Source organism: Condylura cristata, unplaced genomic scaffold, assembly GCF_000260355.1.
Source record: "Condylura cristata isolate star-nosed mole 26May11 unplaced genomic scaffold, ConCri1.0 scaffold00025, whole genome shotgun sequence".
Lineage (NCBI taxonomy): Eukaryota > Metazoa > Chordata > Mammalia > Eulipotyphla > Talpidae > Condylura > Condylura cristata.
The window spans coordinates 20,507,374-20,528,149 of NW_004567126.1; the positions used below are offsets into that span (position 1 = coordinate 20,507,374).

A 20,776-nucleotide genomic window follows, 5' to 3' on the forward strand; every position below is an offset into this window, starting at 1 on the left:
GACGGTAACAACTTTGAGATGCTGAAATGAAGACCTGCCAGCAGCCTGGCACAATTCAGACACTGTGCTGCCAAGGCTTACTGTGGTCTTTCCAGCCCTACACCAAGAGGTTCCCAAGCCCCTCAGCGTACAGCCCCGCCTACTGGGTGCTGGCAGCCACTGACTCACCAGGGGACTTTTGGAGGTCTCTCTATCCTTCTTGTCTTTTTTCTCCTTTTTCTTTTTCTTGTCTTTCTTCTTAACAGCCCCGGGAGTTGACAGTTTTCCTCGCTCTTGGATCACCAAATTTCGATAGTGCTCATCACAAGGGTGGTCCCACGTGGACTGCCCGTTGGCAAAGTTGAAATAGTAAATGTCACCTGTGATGTCCTGGCTGGGGATGAGCAGAGATCAGAAGTTAGTCCCTGATCAGATAAAGAGGAGGGGGAGGAAGTAAAAGAAAAACAAGAGAAAGCAGAGGAGATGGAAGGAGGGCGAAGGGATGAGAGACAGGCAGGACAGAAGGGCAGAGGAGAGGAAAGGGGATGAACCAGGACAGAAGGGGACCACTGGGCTAAAGTAAGGCATTAACTTGGATACAAGAACAATGGGGTGGGACATGGAAGAGCTAGACGGTGGTATATCAGCATTGGGGTTCCTGAACTCATGCTAGGCTAGAATAGAAATAAACTTCATTTTATCTAGGTGGATAAATATAAATACTTATCTTGGAGATAACTGCTAGGAAAGATGTTGTTTGACATGTTTATCAATGGTCTGAGGAAGGAAGACACATTTTGAAAGCTCGGTTTTGCAAAAGAATCCAAACTATGGCCCTCGCTGGTAGTGCAACAGGTAAAAGGGCAGCTGCAGCTGCTCTTTGTGAGCTCGATCCCTGCCCCGGAAGTGACCACATGGCGCGGCAGACCTCTCCTGACCCGCCCGCTGCTCCCCTCCGCACTGTACTTTGCCGATCTGCCGTTCTGCTCCCTACTCTGTCTCTGGTGAATCCTCTCACTGCCCCTGCACCTCTGGCCTGTACCCCAGTTCTGTATGCATAAATAAAGAAATCTTTAAAAAAAATCCAAACTCATAAAAGGAAACAGTCCAAGTTAATGGGAATTAACAGTAGAAGAAAATGTAGGTCTATTCTAAGAATCTATTTAAACACAAACAAGTTCAGGATGTCTGTTTGCAACATCTGTCCCCTCACTGATATCACTGATAGCCAGGGCTGACTCACTGATCTAGGCAGGTGTCCCCTTCCTCTCACCACTCCACATGTTCCCCTCCTGAAACTGCACACTCGGCCAAAGAGCTTGGTCTATACATACACCCTGGCACCTATACTTGTATATAGAGGGTATACAAGTAGTTGTGCTCCCCTGCTAGAACCCCAGAAAACTCTCTACATGAACAAATGCAAAATAAACCATTCGTCCATCAGACGTTAACCGGCCCACCCACAAGAGCAATGTACAAGACACAACACACAGGAATAAATCCAAAATCTTTGCAAAGTCTTTATAAAGCATAACTAAAAAGTCAGGAAAAAAGAGAGACAGTCCATGTTTCTGAATAGAAAGACTACAGTATGGGCCCTCCCTGGTGGCACAATGGGTTAAGGCACAACACTAAAAAGCTGTCTGCAGCCACTGCAGTGTGGGTTCAATCCCCAGTGAGGGAGGTTACTCACATGGTGCAGGAAACCTCTCCTGTCTCACCCGCTGCTCCCGTCAGCAGTGTTTCAGTAGACCTGCCTGTTCTGCTTCCCATTCTGCCTCTGGTGAATTCTCTCACCACCACTCCCCACCCCCTCCACCACCACCACCACCACCACCACACACACACCTCTGGCCTGTACCCCAATTCTTGCATACGTAAATAAATCTTTTTAAAAATTGGCATGTAAATAAACATACCAATAATCCTCAACTTAATCTACAAATCCAGTATAATTCCAAGAGAATCTTAATCAGGCTCCTTACAAAATCTAACAAACTCAATCTCAAGTCAAAAATATTTCTCAATACCAGGAAATTTTCAAAGAGGAAATATGCAGTAGACAGGAAAAATACCAAAGGGACATACCAAAGATAAAAGATACAAAAATGGCTAGAAAGCATATGAAAAGATGCTCAATATGAGTAAACCGTGAGGGAACTGTAAATGAAAGCCACAGTGCACACCCCTGGACACCCCTGCACACCCTTACACACAGCAACATGGTTCCTGTCAAAAGAGCAGAAAACAAGTGTTGTGTTGGCAGAGAGGTGGATAATCGAAACCATGTGCACTGCCAATAAGATGTAAAACGGTGTAACCACTGTGAAAAATAGTGTGGCTGTTCCTCAAAAAGTTAAAAATAGAATTCCCATGTGACCCAGCAGATTCTCTCTTGGGTAGAGAACCAAAAGAACTGAAGCATGTATTTGAACGGGTATTGTACAGCCATGTTCACAGCAGCATTATCAGTGACCAAAAGGTGGAAAAACAAAAATGTCCACTGAAGCATGAAAGAAGAAACAAAATGTACTTTATATAAATGCTAGCGTGTTACTCCATCTTAAATGTGAAACTCTGACACATGATACAACACGGGTAAAACTTGCAGGTGCAATGCAAATAAGTCAAACACAAAAAGACAAATGCATGATTCCCCTTATAAGAAGTAGCAAGAATAGGTTAGTTCACAGAGGCAGAAAGCAGCAATGAGTTCCCAAAAGCTGGCGGTGGGGGAGCATGAGGCATTAGTGCTGAGTGGGCCCAGCGTTTCAGTCTGGGAAGATGAAGTTCTAGGTGTGTGGTTGCGATGGTACCACACAACACTGTTAATATACTTAGTGCCACCAAGCGTCTATCTAGAAATGGCCAGAACGCTACATTTCATCTCGCAAATATTTTGTCAGAATAAAAGATACCAAAAAAAACCCTGCAATGTGTTAAAAGAAAGCATAAAGAAAATTAAAAGGAAAGAAGCTAAGAAAAAAACATACTGGTAAGGGCCTCCCTGATGGTACAAGGGGCTCAGCACTATGAAGCTATCCGCAGCAACTGCAACCTGAGTTCAATCCCCGGGCAGGGAGGTGACACACAGGCCTCAGCAGACCTCTCCTGTCTCCCCAGCTACTCCCCTCAGCACGGCAATGTGTTTCAGTAGATCTTCTTGTTCTGCTCCTCACTCTGGCTCTGGTGAATGCTCTCATCACCCCCACACCTCTGGCCTGTACCCCAGCTCTTGTGTGCATATATAAGTCAATCTTAAAAGAAAAAAAAAAAGTAGTCCAAGAGTAACACACAGAAAAAGTGAAGAGTTTCAACTCCTTGACAAAAATAAAAAGAGAAGCAAATTATAACCATCTTGCCTTGAAATGACATTTTGGGGGATAAGTTTATTTTATTGCCAAAAGTATCTCTTTCACTATCAGAGGACTTCTTCCCCGGGGAGCAGTCATCACAGCTTTTCTACTACCCAAGTGCGCACCCAACTCTGCCCTCCTTCACACTGTCCCCTGCATTGAAAATTTTAGTTGAAACCCATATGTACTGTTGGTGAGACTCCTGAACCCTCATGGAAAGTATTTAGTGCTAACAAAATTTAAATTCTTCATATTCTTTAACACATCAAGTCAAACTCTAGAAATTTTTTCTGAAGAAATGCACACAAAACTTCAGGCAACATGCTGGGCTGAAGTGAGGAGTATCTAATCACGCCTCACCCCGTGCCAACACAGACACATACTGGGCTAATATAAAACAGCAATTACAGCTACACAACAAAACAAAAAAATCCTTTTCAACATAGCCTGACAAAAAAAAAATTCCCAGCTTTCAGAAACAGAAAAGAAAACCTGTACCTGAGTACTGGGTACCTGAACTGAGATGCCAAGGCTGGTGTGTGACCTGGATGGATACCCTGGGGTCCTCGATTCATCTTTGAGACAAATCTGCCTTTCAACCCACCACTTTTGTTTCTAATCTATTTACTGAACCCACTACTACTAAGTTCTATTATATTCTCTTCAATATAACTGGCTTTTTTTTTTTTTTTGAAGTGCTTTTCCATCGCTGGATTCTACACCGTTTATCCTTACACCAATTTTAATTGTTTAATTTAATACCAATATAAAGATACAAAATGTGGTCTTAATCCTTTGTAAATTCACATACTAGAAAGGAGCCCCTTGCCAGTCTCTGGGATCTGTAAGGCTGTAACCTGCCAGTTATGGAAGCAGCAAGGAAGAAGGCCACCCAGGCCAGGCCCTAGAACAGCAAAAGCAAATCTCATGAGAGACTGACAGCCCAAGACACAAGCAGATGTGGAAAGATTCCAGAATGTGCTACAGGAAACCCAAATCAGGAAATTAATGTAAAAGTTTAGTCCTAAACCAATGGGAAACCTCACAAAGTCATCACAAAGCCAAACTGGGAACAATTCTGATAGGCAATAACATCTACACAACATAAATTCATATAATTCACAATAAATAATTACAAAACACAGCTCACCATGAAGGAAAATCAACAACATAGTGAAGAGAAAAAATAACACACCAAAATAACTTGGGATAGTAGATCAGAAGAAAACCAAATACAACTAAAATACAAATAAAATTATTGTAGGTAAACACCATAATGAATTAACGGAACTTTAGGAAAAATCTGACACACTGAAGTAAACGCAATAGAACTTATAGGGAAAATAAAAAGGCTAGTAGGCTAAACAGCATGCTGACACAAAAGTAGAAACATAGTGAATTGAAAAATAGTCAACTGAAAATTGATACCCCCCAAAAGAACATGAAAAAGAAAGTAAAACTGAGGAAACCCGTCTTATTAGCAAAACCAAAAATTAGAAGATAAAGGGCATATAACTCTGTAAAAGGGTAGTTCAACAAAACTCTTTATGCTGAACTAAACTATTACTCAAGAATGAGATCAGAAAAAAATCACTAAGGACCCTGGAAGATAAAAACACACTTAGCATGGGCCTTCCCTGATGACACAACAGGTTAAATCACAGCATCATGAAGCGAGCCTAGCCACTTCAGTGCAAGTTCAATCCCCAGCCAGGGAGCTGACCCACATGGCGCAGCAGACCTCTACTGACCCGCCCGCTGCTCCCCTCAGCAGTATACTTCGTTGATCTGCCCATTCAGCTCCCCACTCTGTCTCTGGTGAACCCTCTCACCACCCCTGCACCTCTGGCCTGTACCCCAGTTCTGTATGCATACATAAATAAATCTTAAAAACACACACACATGGCCCTCCCTGGTGGCGCAGCGGGCTAAAGCACCACACTGAGAAGCTAAAGCCATTTCTGCATAAGTTCGATTCCTGCCTGCCCCGGAGGTGACCACATGGCGTGGCAGACCTCTCCTGACCCGCCCGCTGCTCCCCTCAGCAGTGTACTTCGTCGATCTGCCAGTTCTGCTCCCCATTCTGTCTCTGGTGAAGCCTCTCACTGCCCCTGAGCCTCTGGCCTGTACCCCATTTCTGTATGTACAAATAAATAAATCTTTATAAAAAAAAAAAAAACCACACACACACACACATTTAGCACTCTTAGCACAGGACATTTAGAGAATCCTGTATTTACAAATAAGAACATTTACATAAACGCAATCACTTACTAAGGTACAAAAGTGCCCCAACTTGTAACAAAGAGTAAATATAATGAGTAAAATTGGAAATCAGTACTTTAAAAAATACCCAAACTCTATGTCTCATTCCCTTCAAACTATTATCTTGGAGCAAAGACATATAACAAAATTTTAGGAAATCAAATCCCATAATACATAAGGATGACCAAGAGCAGTTTATCCCCACAATGTAAGGCTAGTTTCACATTTGAAAAATCAATAATTGAGCATATTAACAGACTGAAATAGAAGGATCATATGATCCTATCAATAGATGCAGAAGAAAACATTTTATAAAACCCAATATCCATTTCTATTTTAACTCTCAGCAAGTTAGAAATAGAAGGGAACTTCCTCATGCTGACAAAGGGCATTTATAGAAAACCTCCAGCCAACATCATACTTAAGGTTGAACGACTGGATGCTTTTCCTTTAGTACCCAGAGCAAGGCTGAATGTCCACTGGCACAGCTTATGGTCAACTGCACTAGAGGCTCTAATCAATGCAGTAAGGCAAGAAGTAGAAATAAGGTTTCCAGATTAGAAAGGAAGTACCAATGTCTTTATTCTCAGAAGAAGTGGAAATCCAATGGAATTCGCCAAAAAAAAAGAAAACTAGGGCTAACTTCAAGAGTTTGGCATGTTACAGGCTTCAAACTCAAGATACAAAAGTCAATTTAAGTTCTATATAAAAGTAGCATTTTGGAGGGCCCCCCCAGGTGGCTCCACGGGTTGAAGCACAGCACTGCAAAGCTGACTGCAGCCAGCTTCAATGCTAGTTCGATCCCCCTGGCCAGAGAAATGACCTACATGGCATGGCAGACCTCTCCTAACCCGCCCACTACTCCCCTCAGCAGTGTACTTTATCAATCTGCCTGTTCCACTCCCCACTCTGGCTCTGGTGAATCTTCTCACCATCCCTGCATTTTTTTTTTTAGTAGCATTTTGGAAATTAAAATTTAATAGATACCAATTACAGAAGCATTAAAAATAGGAACTACTTAGGAATAAATGTGACAAAATATAAGCAAGAAATGTATGCTAAAAAATTACAAAACAGATATTACACATACTAAAGGCATACTAAGTAAGTAGAGAACAGGCTGGGTTCATGGCCTTTCTATTGTTTTTAAATATTTATTTAATCAATACGTACTAGGACTAAGCTATAACCCAGAGATGCAGGGGGTGAGAGCATTCACCAGAGAGAGTAGGGAGCAGAACAGGCAGACTACTGAAATAGACTGCTGAGGGGAGCAGCGAGGACACAGAAGAGGCCTGCTGCACCACGTGGGTCACTTCCCCGGCTGGGGATCGAAGTCATGCTGCAGTGGCTGGCCACAGCTTGATGGTGCTATGTCTTTAACCCCTGCACCACCAGGGAAGCCCCTCTACTTAAACTCTTAACTTAAAGACTGAATATTGTTTAAGGTGTCAATTTCTGTAATTGATTTATAGAGCTGATGTAATTCCAAGCAAAATCTCAAGTGAATTTTTTATACAAAAATCCTCAAATTCATATGGAAATGCAAAGGATCTAAAATCTGACTTTGAAAATGGAGGCTTTTTTATGATTTCAAGAGTCATAAAAAAATTAGAGTAATCAAGATAGCACTGTATTCATATAAAGATAGATAAAAAGATCAGTGGAAGAGAGTAGAGAATACCAAAGTAGATTCACACCAAGTGGTCAATTTGATGGGAAAAATCTAAATAGTCTTCAATGTAAAATTGGTAAATACCTCAGGATTTTTTTTAATTGTAGTAATCTATATGTGGAAAAGTATGCAGCTGATAACAAAAAAGAGGTAGGCCTTATCACACTGACATGAAAAAGTCAATATATATATATATATTTTTACGATTCATTTTTATTTATACATACAAGAATGGGCTGTAGACCAGAAGTACAGAGGCTAAGAGAATTCACCAGAGACAGAATCGGGGGCAGAACTGGTAGCTCTACTGAACTACACCGCTGTGGGGAGCAGTGAGAGACAGGAGAGGTCTGCTGCGTCCTGTGGGTCAGCCCCACAGGTAGGGATCAAGCTCAGGCTGTAGTAGCTGGTGATAGCTCACCATCACGGAGACAGACTTTGATCCTGCACCACCAGGGAGGCAACACAAACCAATATATTTAGTACAGCACTTAGGTTTGAAAAACAAAATCACGTCAGGCACATATGTGTATGTGTTTTCAAAGGTCTGAAAGGAATTAGCCAATTAACAGTAGTTACTCTTGGGGCTGGTAGTAAAAGATGACATGTATACATACGTTTTAATGACTAGTTTTATTTTAAAAACTGAGACAGAGTTCACACTTGCAGGATGAGATGAGGAGCGTTAGCCACCACTAGCAAGCACAAGAAGGCAGCTGGCATGAAGCCTGGCCCACGGCTGGCCCTACCAATTGCCAGTTTCCATTTTTTACATCCCTACAGCCACTGATTTATTATGTGCCTAGTAAAGTATTACTATACTGATTATATTTGTCAAGTGGTTTTTAATTAGAAAATGTATCCAAAAGCAAAATAGCACAGATATGCACAAACTTAGCAGATACAGATTCGTAGGTCAGGCAAATGGGGATATCAGGGTGGATACTGGAAACAAAAATAGGCACCGTTAACATACAAGTTCAGTCCGCAAGCACAACTGAGCCCTCTGCACCTGGAATGCCTTGTTCTGTGCTGACAATTTGCTACAAGAAAGATGTCATGACCTGGAGAAGGTCCAAGGAAAAGCAGCTAAAAGGATGGAGAGAACAGGGAACATGCCATGTAAGGCTAAGCTACAGGGAGTGTGATTCTTCAGTGAGACGAGCCACGCTACAGCTGCTGTTGTCCTGAAGTCCAGCCGGCATATTAAAAGACACAGCTAAGGGCCCTCCCTGGTGGCGCAGCGGGTTGAAGCACAGCACAAATAAGCTTAAGCCACTTCCGCATGAGTTCGATCCCCGCCTGCCCCGGAGGTGACCACATGGCGAGGCAGACCTCTCCTGACCTGCCCGCTGCTCCTCTCAGCAGTGTACTTCGTCGATCTGCCTGTTCTGCTCCCCACTCTGTCTCTGGTGAATCCTCTCACCCTCCGCGTCTCTGGCCTGTACCCCAGTTCTGTATGAATAAATAAATAAATCTTTAAAAAAAAAAAAAACACAGCTAAGAAACGATAGGTGCGGTGTGCTTTGGCCCTCGGAGTCAAGATGGCGGAGCACGGGTACAGCTTTTCGCTGACTACTTTCAGCCCATCTGGTAAACTTGTCCAGATTGAATATGCTTTGGCTGCTGTAGCTGGAGGAGCCCCTTCAGTGGGAATTAAAGCTGCAAATGGTGTGGTGTTAGCAACTGAGAAGAAAAGGAAATCTATTCTGTATGATGAACGAAGTGTACACAAAGTGGAACCAATTACCAAGCACATAGGTTTGGTGTATAGCGGCATGGGCCCAGATTACAGGGTGCTTGTGCATAGAGCCCGGAAACTGGCTCAGCAGTACCAGCAGTACTATCTTGTTTACCAAGAACCCATTCCTACAGCTCAGCTCGTACAGAGAGTAGCTTCTGTGATGCAAGAATACACCCAGTCAGGTGGTGTTCATCCCTTTGGAGTTTCTTTGCTTATTTGTGGTTGGAATGAGGGGGGACCTTATTTATTTCAGTCAGATCCATCTGGAGCTTACTTTGCCTGGAAAGCCACAGCCATGGGAAAGAACTATGTGAATGGGAAAACTTTCCTTGAGAAAAGATATAATGAAGATTTGGAGCTTGAAGATGCCATTCATACAGCCATCTTAACTCTAAAGGAAAGTTTTGAGGGACAAATGACAGAAGATAACATAGAAATGGGGATCTGCAATGAAGCTGGATTTAGGAGACTGACTCCAACTGAAGTTAAGGACTACTTGGTTGCAATAGCGTGATAATGAAGTGACTGAAAAATCTGAAATTTCAGAGTGTCTCTACTTAAACATGTTTAAAGTATGTTTTGTTTTGCAGACTTTTTGCATACTTATTTCTACATGGTTTAATGGACTGATGTTTTTAAAATGATAGTTATAAATCATAATAAACTGTTAAATCCAATTTTCTGCTTTTTAGAAGTTAGAAATATTTTAAATAATGATATCCTGCTTTTTATCACAGTTAATTTCTAAACATTACATTGCCAAGCAAAATGGTGAAAGCATTCTGTCTTTATGCAACTTGGTTAAGTCGGGTTTTGTTACCATCTACTACCAAATATTGTCTATGCTTCAGTAACGCAAAATGCCAATTTTAGTAAACATCACTGTTAGAGCTAAGAGAATCTGCAGACTCTCAGGTTCATAAGATAAGATAGGAAGCATAGATATTTTTTAGTCACAGTTAGGTATAGATTAGTAAAAGCCTACGATGCTCTGTGTGATTGCACTGGAACTGTGAAGGTGCTAAGCTAGAACCTCTATAAGTGATACATAATGCAATTAAATAAAAAAAAAAAAAAGAAGAAGAAACGATAGGTGCACCTTGGGCCCCACACCAGCATAGGCAGGAGCCCCTAAAGCCATCTGAGGACCACTCTTGGACAAACACAGGGAAACCCCATGCCAGGGTGGAAGCAAACTTAGGGCCCTTGCTTTAGGGCGACAAACTGGAGAGCGAGTGTCCCGTGCATGAGAATAGAGCAGACCCCGGAGAGAGAAAATGGCAATATCAAGAGGAAGAGGCTGTGGGGTCCCTGGAGCAGAGAGAAGGTAGCCGCTGCCGAGACTCCTTGCTTCTCCACCAAGGCCAATCTGCATTTCCCCATCAATAACCCGCTTCTTTGAGTAACCTGATGTAATCTGACTGTCTGCTCCTCGCAATCCAAAGCACAAACTGAAAGTGAAATATGAACGGCTCCAGGAAGAGAAGACTACTCGTGGACAGGCCACACAAGCCTGGAGACAAGGGAGACAAAGCCCTTCGGGTTGCGCAACCCCACGAAAAACTTCTCAAGCACGAGCACCCACATGGGCGTGCTGAGGAGGTCCCCATGCTGTCACCTCAGTAACAGTCTGTGTGGAACAGTGACACACCACCGCGGGGGGCTCAAGGACCTTCCCAGAGCCGCAGCCCCGGGGACCTGGATATAAGGGCTGAACCTCCCTCGAGGGACCATCCGGTCAGCCGGGCAGAAGCTGTCCCTGATTGGCCAGGCTCAGAAAGGTGGCTGGTTAAAACTGACCCCCAGTCCAGCCTCCCTCTGCTCGACAGGCCACACCAGGGGACCCAGGGTGCCAACTTACCATGGTTTCCACTCCATAGGCAGTGGGGCCACAATGCCCTCTCGTGCCAGCCACATCAGTTCCGGTTCCTTGATGGGATCAATGCCAATCTCTCTGGCAAATTCAAGAATTTCTGAAAGGAGAGGCAGAAAGGTGGGAAGATTAGAGAAGGAAAGAAGGAAAAAACTATAGTCCCTCTCAGGAGATGATACATAGTGGTCTCTACCCTGGTTCTTGGTAACATCTGATTTCTGACCCAGTTCCTAACACAAGGCTAAATCCTTGGCATTTCCTAAGTGGTGGGAGTAACTTTTGTTCCAAGGAAGGACTCTTGGTGGGCTCCGAGGAGAGGCCAGGCCAGGCCATGATCAGAAGTCTCACCCCACCCCACCGCCATTCTCCAGATAGGAGAAAAAACCTATAATATGAGTTAGTAATCAACCATGCCAAAGTGAAGAAGCCTCCAGAAAAATTCCAGAACTATAGGATTTAGGAGCTTTTCAGCTGCTGAACATATTATGTGCCATAAGAAAAGCGCTCTCCAACTCCACAGAACAGAGGCTCCTGGGTGTGGGGCCCTCCCAGACCTGCCCCTGTGTATCTCCTCACCTGGCTGTGCACGTGGGCCACCTATCATATCCTTTATCGTACAATAAACTAGTAAAAATCGGTTTCCCTGAGTTCTGTGAGCATTTCTGGCAAATATGGAAAAGGAGGGGGGTGGATCTGTGGGAACTCTGGACACCTGGGGAGGTCACCTGGGACCTGAGATGGCATCCGTGAGACTGTGTCCTTAACTCGCAGGATCTGAAACTGACTCCCAGAGCATCAGTACTGAGTCACCGAAGGACACCCAGCTGGTGTCGCAGAATTGGCTGATGTGTGAGAAAACCCACACACCTGGTGTGAGAAGTATTGAGTATGAGAGTAAATGAAGAATAGAGCTTTTTTCCTAGGTATTTTTCCTGCTTTATCTTTACTATTCTGGTCATGAGCGGGTAGTAGTAAATACAAGCAATGCACAGGCATGCTATCTCTGTTCACCAAGAACATAATCTGAAGCCAAATATAACAAAGGTGAATGCTATAGGACAACTGGATCAAGAAACTGTGGTACCTGAACTCAATGGACTTCTAGTCAGCTATATAAAAAACATGAAATGGTGCCTCTGGGACAAAACTATTGACCCTGATTATACTAAGTGAAATAAGTCAGAAAGTGAAAGATAGTAACTCAGACTGTGAAACCCAGAGTGGCTCCCAGAGGTAATGGGAGAGGGGAGGCGGAAGGGGGAGATCGGTGACAGGACACGCCCTGGAGCCCTGGTGGAGGGTGAGTGAAGCAGGCTGAGGCTGCACTCCCAGCATTATATAGTTAGGCAAACAACTGGCAAATCCATGAAATTTGAGAAAAACAAACATAACCAAGTCAAAAAAAGGAATAACAACAAGACTTCAGCAGCACAGAGAGCTCAGGAAGTACCCCAAAAGCTATAGCCAGAAACATCCAGAATGAGGGCAGTCTTACCAGGACATGAGCTCCCCCAAGATTTGCAAAATCTCAGGGCTCAAGTGCTCATCACTCAAACAACAAGCATGGACTGAACAACTACAGACGAGTAAGGCCCGGGGGGACTTCACAAACCCACAGAGAGGGCAAAGCTAAGTGATACATGCTGTTAAGGACACACACACTGTTGCCACACGAGCAGAGAGAGAGCAGAGCCTTACTCTGCCCAGGACCAGGGATATCTGGGCCAAGACAGCGGGATGATACCAGGCAGCCTACTTCCCCACTCACTGAACCTCTCTTCCATGAAAGGAGTTGCTTCTTTTTCAATTTTATTTCATTCACATTTTGTTGTGCTCTTTCAAAATCAAGCAATTACAAAAGTTCTTTTGCCAGAGACCTGGAAGAATAGGACAGATGCTGAGTTAAAAGCTAGCCCACTCAGAGAAAGAGACAGATGAGGTCTGGATGTTACTGGATGGAGCACCCAAGAATAATGAAAACAACACAAGGGGAATCACTGCTTGAGAAAGCAGGCCAGAAAGACATTACCAAATTGGGTCATCTCAGTGAAAATTCGGAGGCTGACTGAGGGAGGTGGTGTGAGTACATTTTTTCAAAGGGCTAACCGGAACTCAGCTAGCCAACAACTAATTTCACAAATATTTTTTAGTGTCACCTATGTGCCAGTCATTATGTGCCATGATATCAGGTAATCTCTGCCCTTCATGAAGCTTACAACCGAGTTGAAGAAACCATCAAAAAAGAAGCAAAAAAATATGCAAAAATTTAATGCTTCTGATAACTGTAATAAGTAAAGGAAGTGTGAGACAGAAATGTCAAGGTGAAGTGGGCATACCTACAGAAACTGTGGTCAAGGAACACCTCTGAGAAATGGTGTGACCTGTAATCAAAACCTGTAGGAGACAAAGGACCCAGCCAGGCCTAAGAGCGCACTGAGGAAAGAGCACAAGACAGAGAAGCACATGTAAAGGGACGGTGGCAGGAAGTAGCGTGGCCCATCTGAGCACTGGCAGGAGGCCATGTGACTGGCAGACTGGGCAAGGGAGAGAATGGCACTGGCTGGGCCTGTGTAGATTTGGGTCTACCTTCTCTTTGTTCCATTACACTGTTTATTCATACACTAGGATCCCACTCTCAATTACTGAGCCTCAACAGTCAGTATCTCGTGGGGTTGAAGTATACTCCTGGCCCTTGTTTTCATAGTTTTCTTGGTTATCATGTTTATCTGACCAGGCAGGCCTTGGAGAGCCCGGCGCACCCCAGCATGGGTTGTGCAGAGTATAATGAAAGATCCTTAAAAGCAAAGCCCTGGTATTTATGCCATAAGAACACACTGGGGCTGGGTGGAGACCGAAACTACTAACAGTCCAGGAAAAGAAAACAGTGGCGCTTGAGCTTAGGATGGCTGAACTTGCACCGAGTGGAAGAGAGGTTATACAGACACTGGTAGAAAATGTCAGACCCATTCACAATAGCAAGCCAAAAAAAATTATTTCAAAAATAAACTGGGCTTTGAAGCGAAAAAAAAAAAAAAAAAACTGGGCAGAAATGTGCACATAAAACAACTTTTGAGTCACTCCTGAAAAATACAAAAAAGAAACAAGTGGAAAGGAACACAATGTTCTTCAAAAGGAAGACTTGGTTGCACAAATATATCAATCCTCCCTAGATTAAGACATAAATTTAACACAGCTTTGTCCAAAACATCAACTATCCTCCCATACACAGTGCTCCCCAGAACTGGACAAGGTGATTCTCAAGTTCCTGGGCAGATAAACACAATAGAAAACTATGAAAACACAAGGGCAAGGAGTATACTTCAACCCCACAAGATATTGACTGTTCAGTAATTGAGAGTGTGGTCCTAATGTATGAAAAACAGTGTAATGGAACAAAAAGAAGGTAGACCCAAATCACGCAGGCAGGACCCAAGTCAGAGGCGGGAAGAGGAGTCAATTCATGAAGAGTGTGGGACAAAACTAAAAGAAAAGAGAAGTGGGTCCTTGGGGTGGGAAGGCTTTTTTCAAACTATGAAATATAATTCAGAGGCTATATTAAAATGCAGTAACAAGTGGATCATAAAAATTAAAATTTTCCATAGGACAAACAAGCAAAAACTCTAAGTGAAGTCTGACATCTGAGTGTGCAACTTCTTCCCCACTCATTAGACAGGCCCATGGGCCCCCCCGAATCGTCAGCAAAACTAGTGTCCATAACTCATGAGAATTTCAAGGGACTCCTCATCCCAAAACACAGCACGTGCCTCAAAGTGCAAGCCCTGGGTTTAAAATATCTGGGGGTGTATCCTCGTTGCATCACTTAATAAAAGTGTATAATCACAGGGAAGTTACTCAACCCTCCCAGGTCCTGGTGCCCTGACCGTGAGGGGGGCACAGGCAGTGACTAACTCACGGAGCTGGTGGAGGAGCTGAAAAGGAAATGCAGGTGACGTTCTTGTCCAGAAGCTGCACTTGGCACAGAGACTGGCACACAATAAATCCTATTAATAACATTGCTACTAATAGTAAAGGGGGAAAAAAACACATCTCTTTAGTTTGGTTTTTTAAAAAAACTGGGTTTCCTCTGCCTCAGAATACACTTTATCTTATGGTACCCCCTACTATATTTTCATTTAAGACTGATCAAAGTTGGCAAACATTTTCTGTAAAGGCCAGAGAGTAAATATTTTAGACTCTGTGGGTCACATGGCGTCTACCATACTGCTCAATACTCTGTATAGCCTGAAAGCAGCACAGACAACACATAAACAAGTAAGAATGCTGCTTTTTCATAAAGCTTTATTTACAGAAACAAGGAATGGGCCAGGTTCGGCCCATGGGATATAAATGGCCAACCCAATTCACCCAATATACTCAGCAGTCCTGTACTTGCATCATACTTTGACGGGAAGAACATAAATCAGACATAATCTCTGCTCTCAAAGAACTATTACAACCCACCACAGGCCTCTTACCTTGCTCGCTAGGGATGTAGGTCTCATCATAATCTTCCTCCAGCACCAGCTGGTCTCCTATGCGGATGGGTCTTCCAGCCATGACTGGCCTGAGCTCGAACACCTAGATCCCAGAGAACCCCACCCAGAGAGAGAATCAGAGCTTCATGTTAGAAGAGGAAAGGCTGGAACTGTGTCATGGAATACTTGGGTTAGACCAGACTCTAAAAGCCAACTTAGTTGGGGATTTCCTGGGCATCAGGATAGTGGGCAGTGGAACCAATGGCTAAAAGTCAGACTTTGCAGGATCTTCACCCCAGAAAATTCCTGGAGTCACACCTCTCCCCAAAGACTTGCTAAACACCTGAACCACAAAAGATATGAAAGTCCAGTTCACTCAAAAGCTTGCCCCCCCAAAGAAGAGAAAGAATGAAGAGTAAAGGAGGGCCCCTCTCGTGGTGCAAGGGGCTAAGCTGCAGCACTATAAAGCTATCTGCAGCCACTGCAGTTTGAGCTCCATCCCCAGCCAGGAAGCTGGCCCACATGGCACAGCAGACCTCTCCTGTCTCACCCGCTGCTCCCCTCGGCAGTGTATTTCAGTCATTCTGCCTATTCTGCTCCCCACTCTATCACTGGTGAATCCTCTTACCACCCCTGTACCTCTGATCTGTACCCCAGTTCTGGATGCATAAATAAAATCTTTAAAAAAAAAAATAGGAAAGGAAAAAGAGCCTTTTCTGCAGCACCTAAACCCCAGTAGGAACCTGCCCCTTACCATAAGACCTAATGCCCAAGCCTCTACAGTCAGAGGCACCAACAACATGAAAAAGCGGCAAAAAATACCAGGAACCAAGGCGGTGGGCGTGCTCCACTTCCTGGTGTCTGATCCGTCACTAGAATCTTTGAGCAAGATAGCGAGGGAGGGAAAGACTCCCCAGAGATGGAGGAATCAACAGTGACTTGAACATCAAGCTGTACAATATTCAACCCAACAGAGAGCTGTCTCCACAAAGCACAGAAATTCTGCTTCTGAGAACTGTTACTTATTTGCAGACACATCCAGACCCCAAAACACATGGGGCAGGTGCAATCCCTGTCCTCATGGCAAATTGCCTAGTAAAGTATATCCATCATGATCTGAGTATGTTTAAAAATCAGAAAGAAAAGACAGATTCATGGAGCTTTTGCAGAAGCCAAATCCTCTGCCTGAAAAAAAATTAACATACAGGTAAGCTGTATTTGCCCTCTCTTTGCCCACCTTGTTTCAGAAAAGATGTGGGCAAGCCAGGCTCAAAAGGCAGGAATTACAGCAACAAGAAAGATGGGAAGAGAAATCACATTTACTTAATGGCCAGAGATCACTTACTCATTTGCGAAAAATGACCTAGCACCTACTAAGCTACTTTCTGCTGGCCACTGGAGATGCAATGGTGACCAGAAACATCCAATTGCTGAACCTTGGAGCTAGTGGGGGGTGCGGGGGAAGGAGGCAACCAACCCATGATGGGAAAATGTATGATTATGATGAAGTAGGAACTGAAGGAGCAGCCGGCATTCAGCGAACACTGGGAACAGGAAAAGTGCAGCAGCACCCGCAAGAGCCTTCAACAGTAAACACGGCCAAGCAAGCAGCAGCACGGCCAAGCAAGCAGCAGCACGGCTGCAGACAGTGCCAGGAGGCGGGGCCACCCGGGAGCAGGGCCTCGATCATAAGAGCGCCGGGAGCCAGGAAAGGGTTCTTCCGGACAGTTTGAGAACAGCCGCTGGGAATGCAGACTGGGGTGGAAGGATGACTGGAAGGAAGGAAACCAGAGTGGCTGCACAGGTAGAAGACCTGAGCCGGTCTCGGTGAGTGATGACGGTACCCTGCGCGAGAGTGGTGCCGTGGGAAGATGAAAGCAAACACATGACCCAGTCCTAACATTTCTCCCAAGCCTGAGAGGGTGGCCCATCCCTTAACCACAGCCCCCTCGACGCGGCGCTAAAATCTTGTACTCCACATAGCGCTGACATTAGGTTTCAGATGACACCTACTGAGATCTACCTGCCGTCAGGCCTCAGAGCCACACAGGTGTGGGGACGCACCACCCAAGCTACTTCACCCCAGGAAGTCCTCCCTTACTAGCCTCGGACTCTCCTATCCACTCATAAGTGCCTCAGCACAGAGAATGGTTTTCACGCATTCACAGAATACTCCTCTCAATATCATTTTTTTCATCGGAATGTGTCCTGGCTCTCTGTCAAGCCACAAACTTCTCAGGAATATGCCTCTTCCTCCTGTATTTTCCAAGTAACCCAAAACCATGCTATGTAGACTACAGGATCTTGGTCACCGCTATAAACCACCTACATGGATACAAGAAAACTCAAAAGCAGGAACTGTCCTTAAGAGCTTTGGTCCAACTGCCTTTCTCATGTCAAATTGCTCCTCTCTGTGCTTCAAAGGAGAGTGTGAACAATTAGCAGCTGGTCAGGGCAGCAGGCCTGGGGCCAGAAACACCCAAACTCAAATCTCAGCTCTTACCAACTTAAGACCTGAGACAAAGTAAAGTACTCTCTTCCCTAAGCTTCAATAATGTGATGTATATGACTCAGATAATCACAAAATTGATGGCAAAAGGTTATTAGAGGATGGAATGAGAAAATACTTGCTAAGTGCCTAATACTATCTTTGGCTAGGAGACAGAATACATATTTTAAAAAGTTTGCACTGGCCCTCCCTGGTGGCACAGCGGGTTAAAGCACTGCACTGAGAATCTAAAGCCGCTTCCGAATGAGTTCGATTCCCGCCTGCCCCGGAGGTGACCACATGGTGTGGCAGACCTCTCCTGACCCGCCCGCTGCTCCCCTCAGCAGTGTACTTCGTCGATCTGCCTGTTCTGTTCCCCTCTCTGTCTCTGGTGAAGCCTCTCACCGCCCCTGAGCCTCTGGCCTGTACCCCAGTTCTGTATGCACAAATAAATAAAACTTAAAAAATTTAAAAAAAAAAAAAAGTTTGCACTATTCCTGATTTAGTGATAACTCCATAGTTAGATATCCCTAACTATGAAAAGATCTTTCCCATATTAAGCTAAAAAATCCATTTCTAGGCCATCCCTGGTGGTGCAACTGGCCGGGACACAGAACTGCAAGCTGGCTGCAGCTGCTTCAGTGCCAGTTCAATCCCTGCCCCGGAGGTGACCCACATGGTGCACAGACCTCTCCCGACCCGCCCACCGCTCCCCTCAGCAGTGTACTTCGTCGATCTGCCTGTTCTGCTCCCCACTGTCTCTGGTGAGTCTTCTCACTACCCCTGCACATCTGACCTGTACTCCAGTTCTGTATGCATAAATAAATAAATCTTTTTAAAAAAAAATCCATTTCTAAAGAGCTCCTCCCACTGTCCCCTCCAGCCCTCTGAACCTGCGGCAAGCACATGGCTCCTCTAGCCCAAGCTAAGTATTCCCAGTTCCCTTCCACTCAACATATGCCATCGTTTCCCAGACCCTCCACATTGTGGTGACCCTCCCAGGAGAGCCAAAACATTTTGTACGCCTGCACACTAACAGAGCACACACATGCACACACAAATATTACTTCCACTCTGCTTGAATAATCACAGAGGAAATTCACTAGAGAAAAGCTTCACTGGAGGTGACCTGCAGGAGAAGGTGGGAGACACTGGAGTTTATTATGTGATGGTAGTGGGCTTTGATTACAGCTCACCTCTTTCCAGGTGGGCAAACTACCTGTCTCCTCATCTAGAAAATGGGGAAAATAACAATGTCTACCTCGGAGTTGTGAAGATTCAATGACTCCATACATGTAAAATACTTAAAAACAGTAAAATCTCAATAAATGCTAGTTGCTGCTGTTATTCACCTATCTAAAAGACTTATTTGACATCCCAATGTAGTTCCAGGGAACACAAGTTGAGGCCATTCAGGAACTCAGTCTCCATTCACTGAACACATTCTGCGAGATACATGCTACTGGGGCTGCAGACTGGATGACTCGGGCCAGGCCTGGGCTCCAGCTCAGCCTGACTGGGAACACGCAGGGCCTGTGAACACATGATTAAATGAAATGCAGCAAAGGAAGAACAGAAAATACAATGGGACACACACAGCAACGAACTCTACCTTGGAAGATCAAGGAAAACATCACAGAAGACGACAAGTGCCATGGTTCCTGGGACAAGCAGGAGCTCGGCAGGTAAGGGACACGAAGGCAGAACGAACCCAGAAAGGCAGAGGGGCAGGAAAGAATGTGATGGGTACGGAGGATTCATTGTGACAACAAAAGCATATGGCCCCCAAACTGCACTAATACTTTGCATACATCATCTCAGCCGGCCCTTCAGCTGGGTAGAGATTATTATCCCCATCTTTCAAAAAAGGAAAAGGAGGCTCAGCAGGTCTTTAAGAAAAGCTTTGCCTAAGGCTCTCCATCTAGTCACCGCACAACAGAACATGCACACATGCCACATCTACCTGACTCCAAAGCCTGAGCTCTTAAGCACTTGTGACCAGAACACAGGTGACAGTGGGAGGGGTGACAGGAGAGAGCGCTACAGGGCAAGGCACACATTACAGGGCCACGAAAGACTGAGCTGGTTTCCTGAAAGTGATGAGGAACCATCACAGGTTTCACAAAGGAGACTGTGGTGGTCAGAACAGGAGTTTAGAAAGGTAATTCTGACAGGTGTGTAAGAACTAATTAGAACAGGGCAAGCGCAGAGACAGAGGGGCCTCTTAGTTGGTGAGCGTGGAATTATGAACTAAGTCAGTGAGTGTGAGAACAGAATGGAAAGGCCAGATTCTAAGGGGATTAGAAGGCAGAAGGTGTGCGGTAAGTGGGGCTGAGGGAAACCAGGGCACTTACACAGGTATACTGTGATACCTGCACACATCTACTTCCAGCCAACAGGTCTGGCCACCCAGCATACTGCCTCGAATATAAGACATCCCAACAAATGTTTGGTGCACGTAAGAGACAAATGAATTCAACGTGCAAAATCAGCTGACAGAGGATGAAGTCTTTCACTAAAGCAGGAACTACCAGAGGAGACACAGACCTGGGGGACCAGGAAGATTGGGGCGGCTTGCAGTTCAGGATGATCAGTAAACAGGAACTGAGGACAGGGAAAAGGTCCGGCTGGAGTAGTCTGGGTGTCACCTTGAATAGATGATAACGGAAACTTTGGGTGAAATCACCCAGAGATGGCAGATGAGTGGAAAGAGCAGTGTGCGGAGGCAGGTGAGGAGGGCTGGGTTAGGAGGACCAGGAGGGAGTCCAGGAAGCCAAGTGGCTCCAGGTGGAGATGGCTGATCGCTGAATCAGTGCAAGAAAAGCACGGACAAATACACGCAAACTCCCAGCTGGCAAAAAGCAGCACGAGGTGCCCGAGGCCTGGCTACGGCCAAAGCTCCCCCGCCCCCTCCGCCC

General features: G+C 44.9%; 1 protein-coding gene and 1 pseudogene across 5 annotated transcripts in view; one reads left to right on the forward strand and one right to left on the reverse strand.

Moving 5' to 3' along the window:
- The window catches only part of CEP164 (centrosomal protein 164kDa), a 62,780-nt gene that overhangs the window by 41,438 nt on the left and 566 nt on the right, over positions 1-20,776 (reverse strand). For all 4 annotated transcript variants that reach the window (XM_012729824.1, XM_012729823.1, XM_012729825.1 and 1 more), the window contains exons 2-4: positions 15,371-15,473; positions 10,884-10,995; positions 169-373 (exon numbers count right to left, since the gene is read on the reverse strand). In XM_012729824.1, the coding sequence (XP_012585278.1) occupies positions 169-373; positions 10,884-10,995; positions 15,371-15,452 (399 nt within the window). In that variant the 5' untranslated portion in view covers positions 15,453-15,473. The remainder of the gene's footprint in view (positions 1-168; positions 374-10,883; positions 10,996-15,370; positions 15,474-20,776) is intronic.
- On the forward strand, positions 8,821-10,084 carry LOC101628328 (annotated as a pseudogene). Its single transcript, XR_001145795.1, has one exon. The product of XR_001145795.1 is annotated as a proteasome subunit alpha type-2 pseudogene (transcript).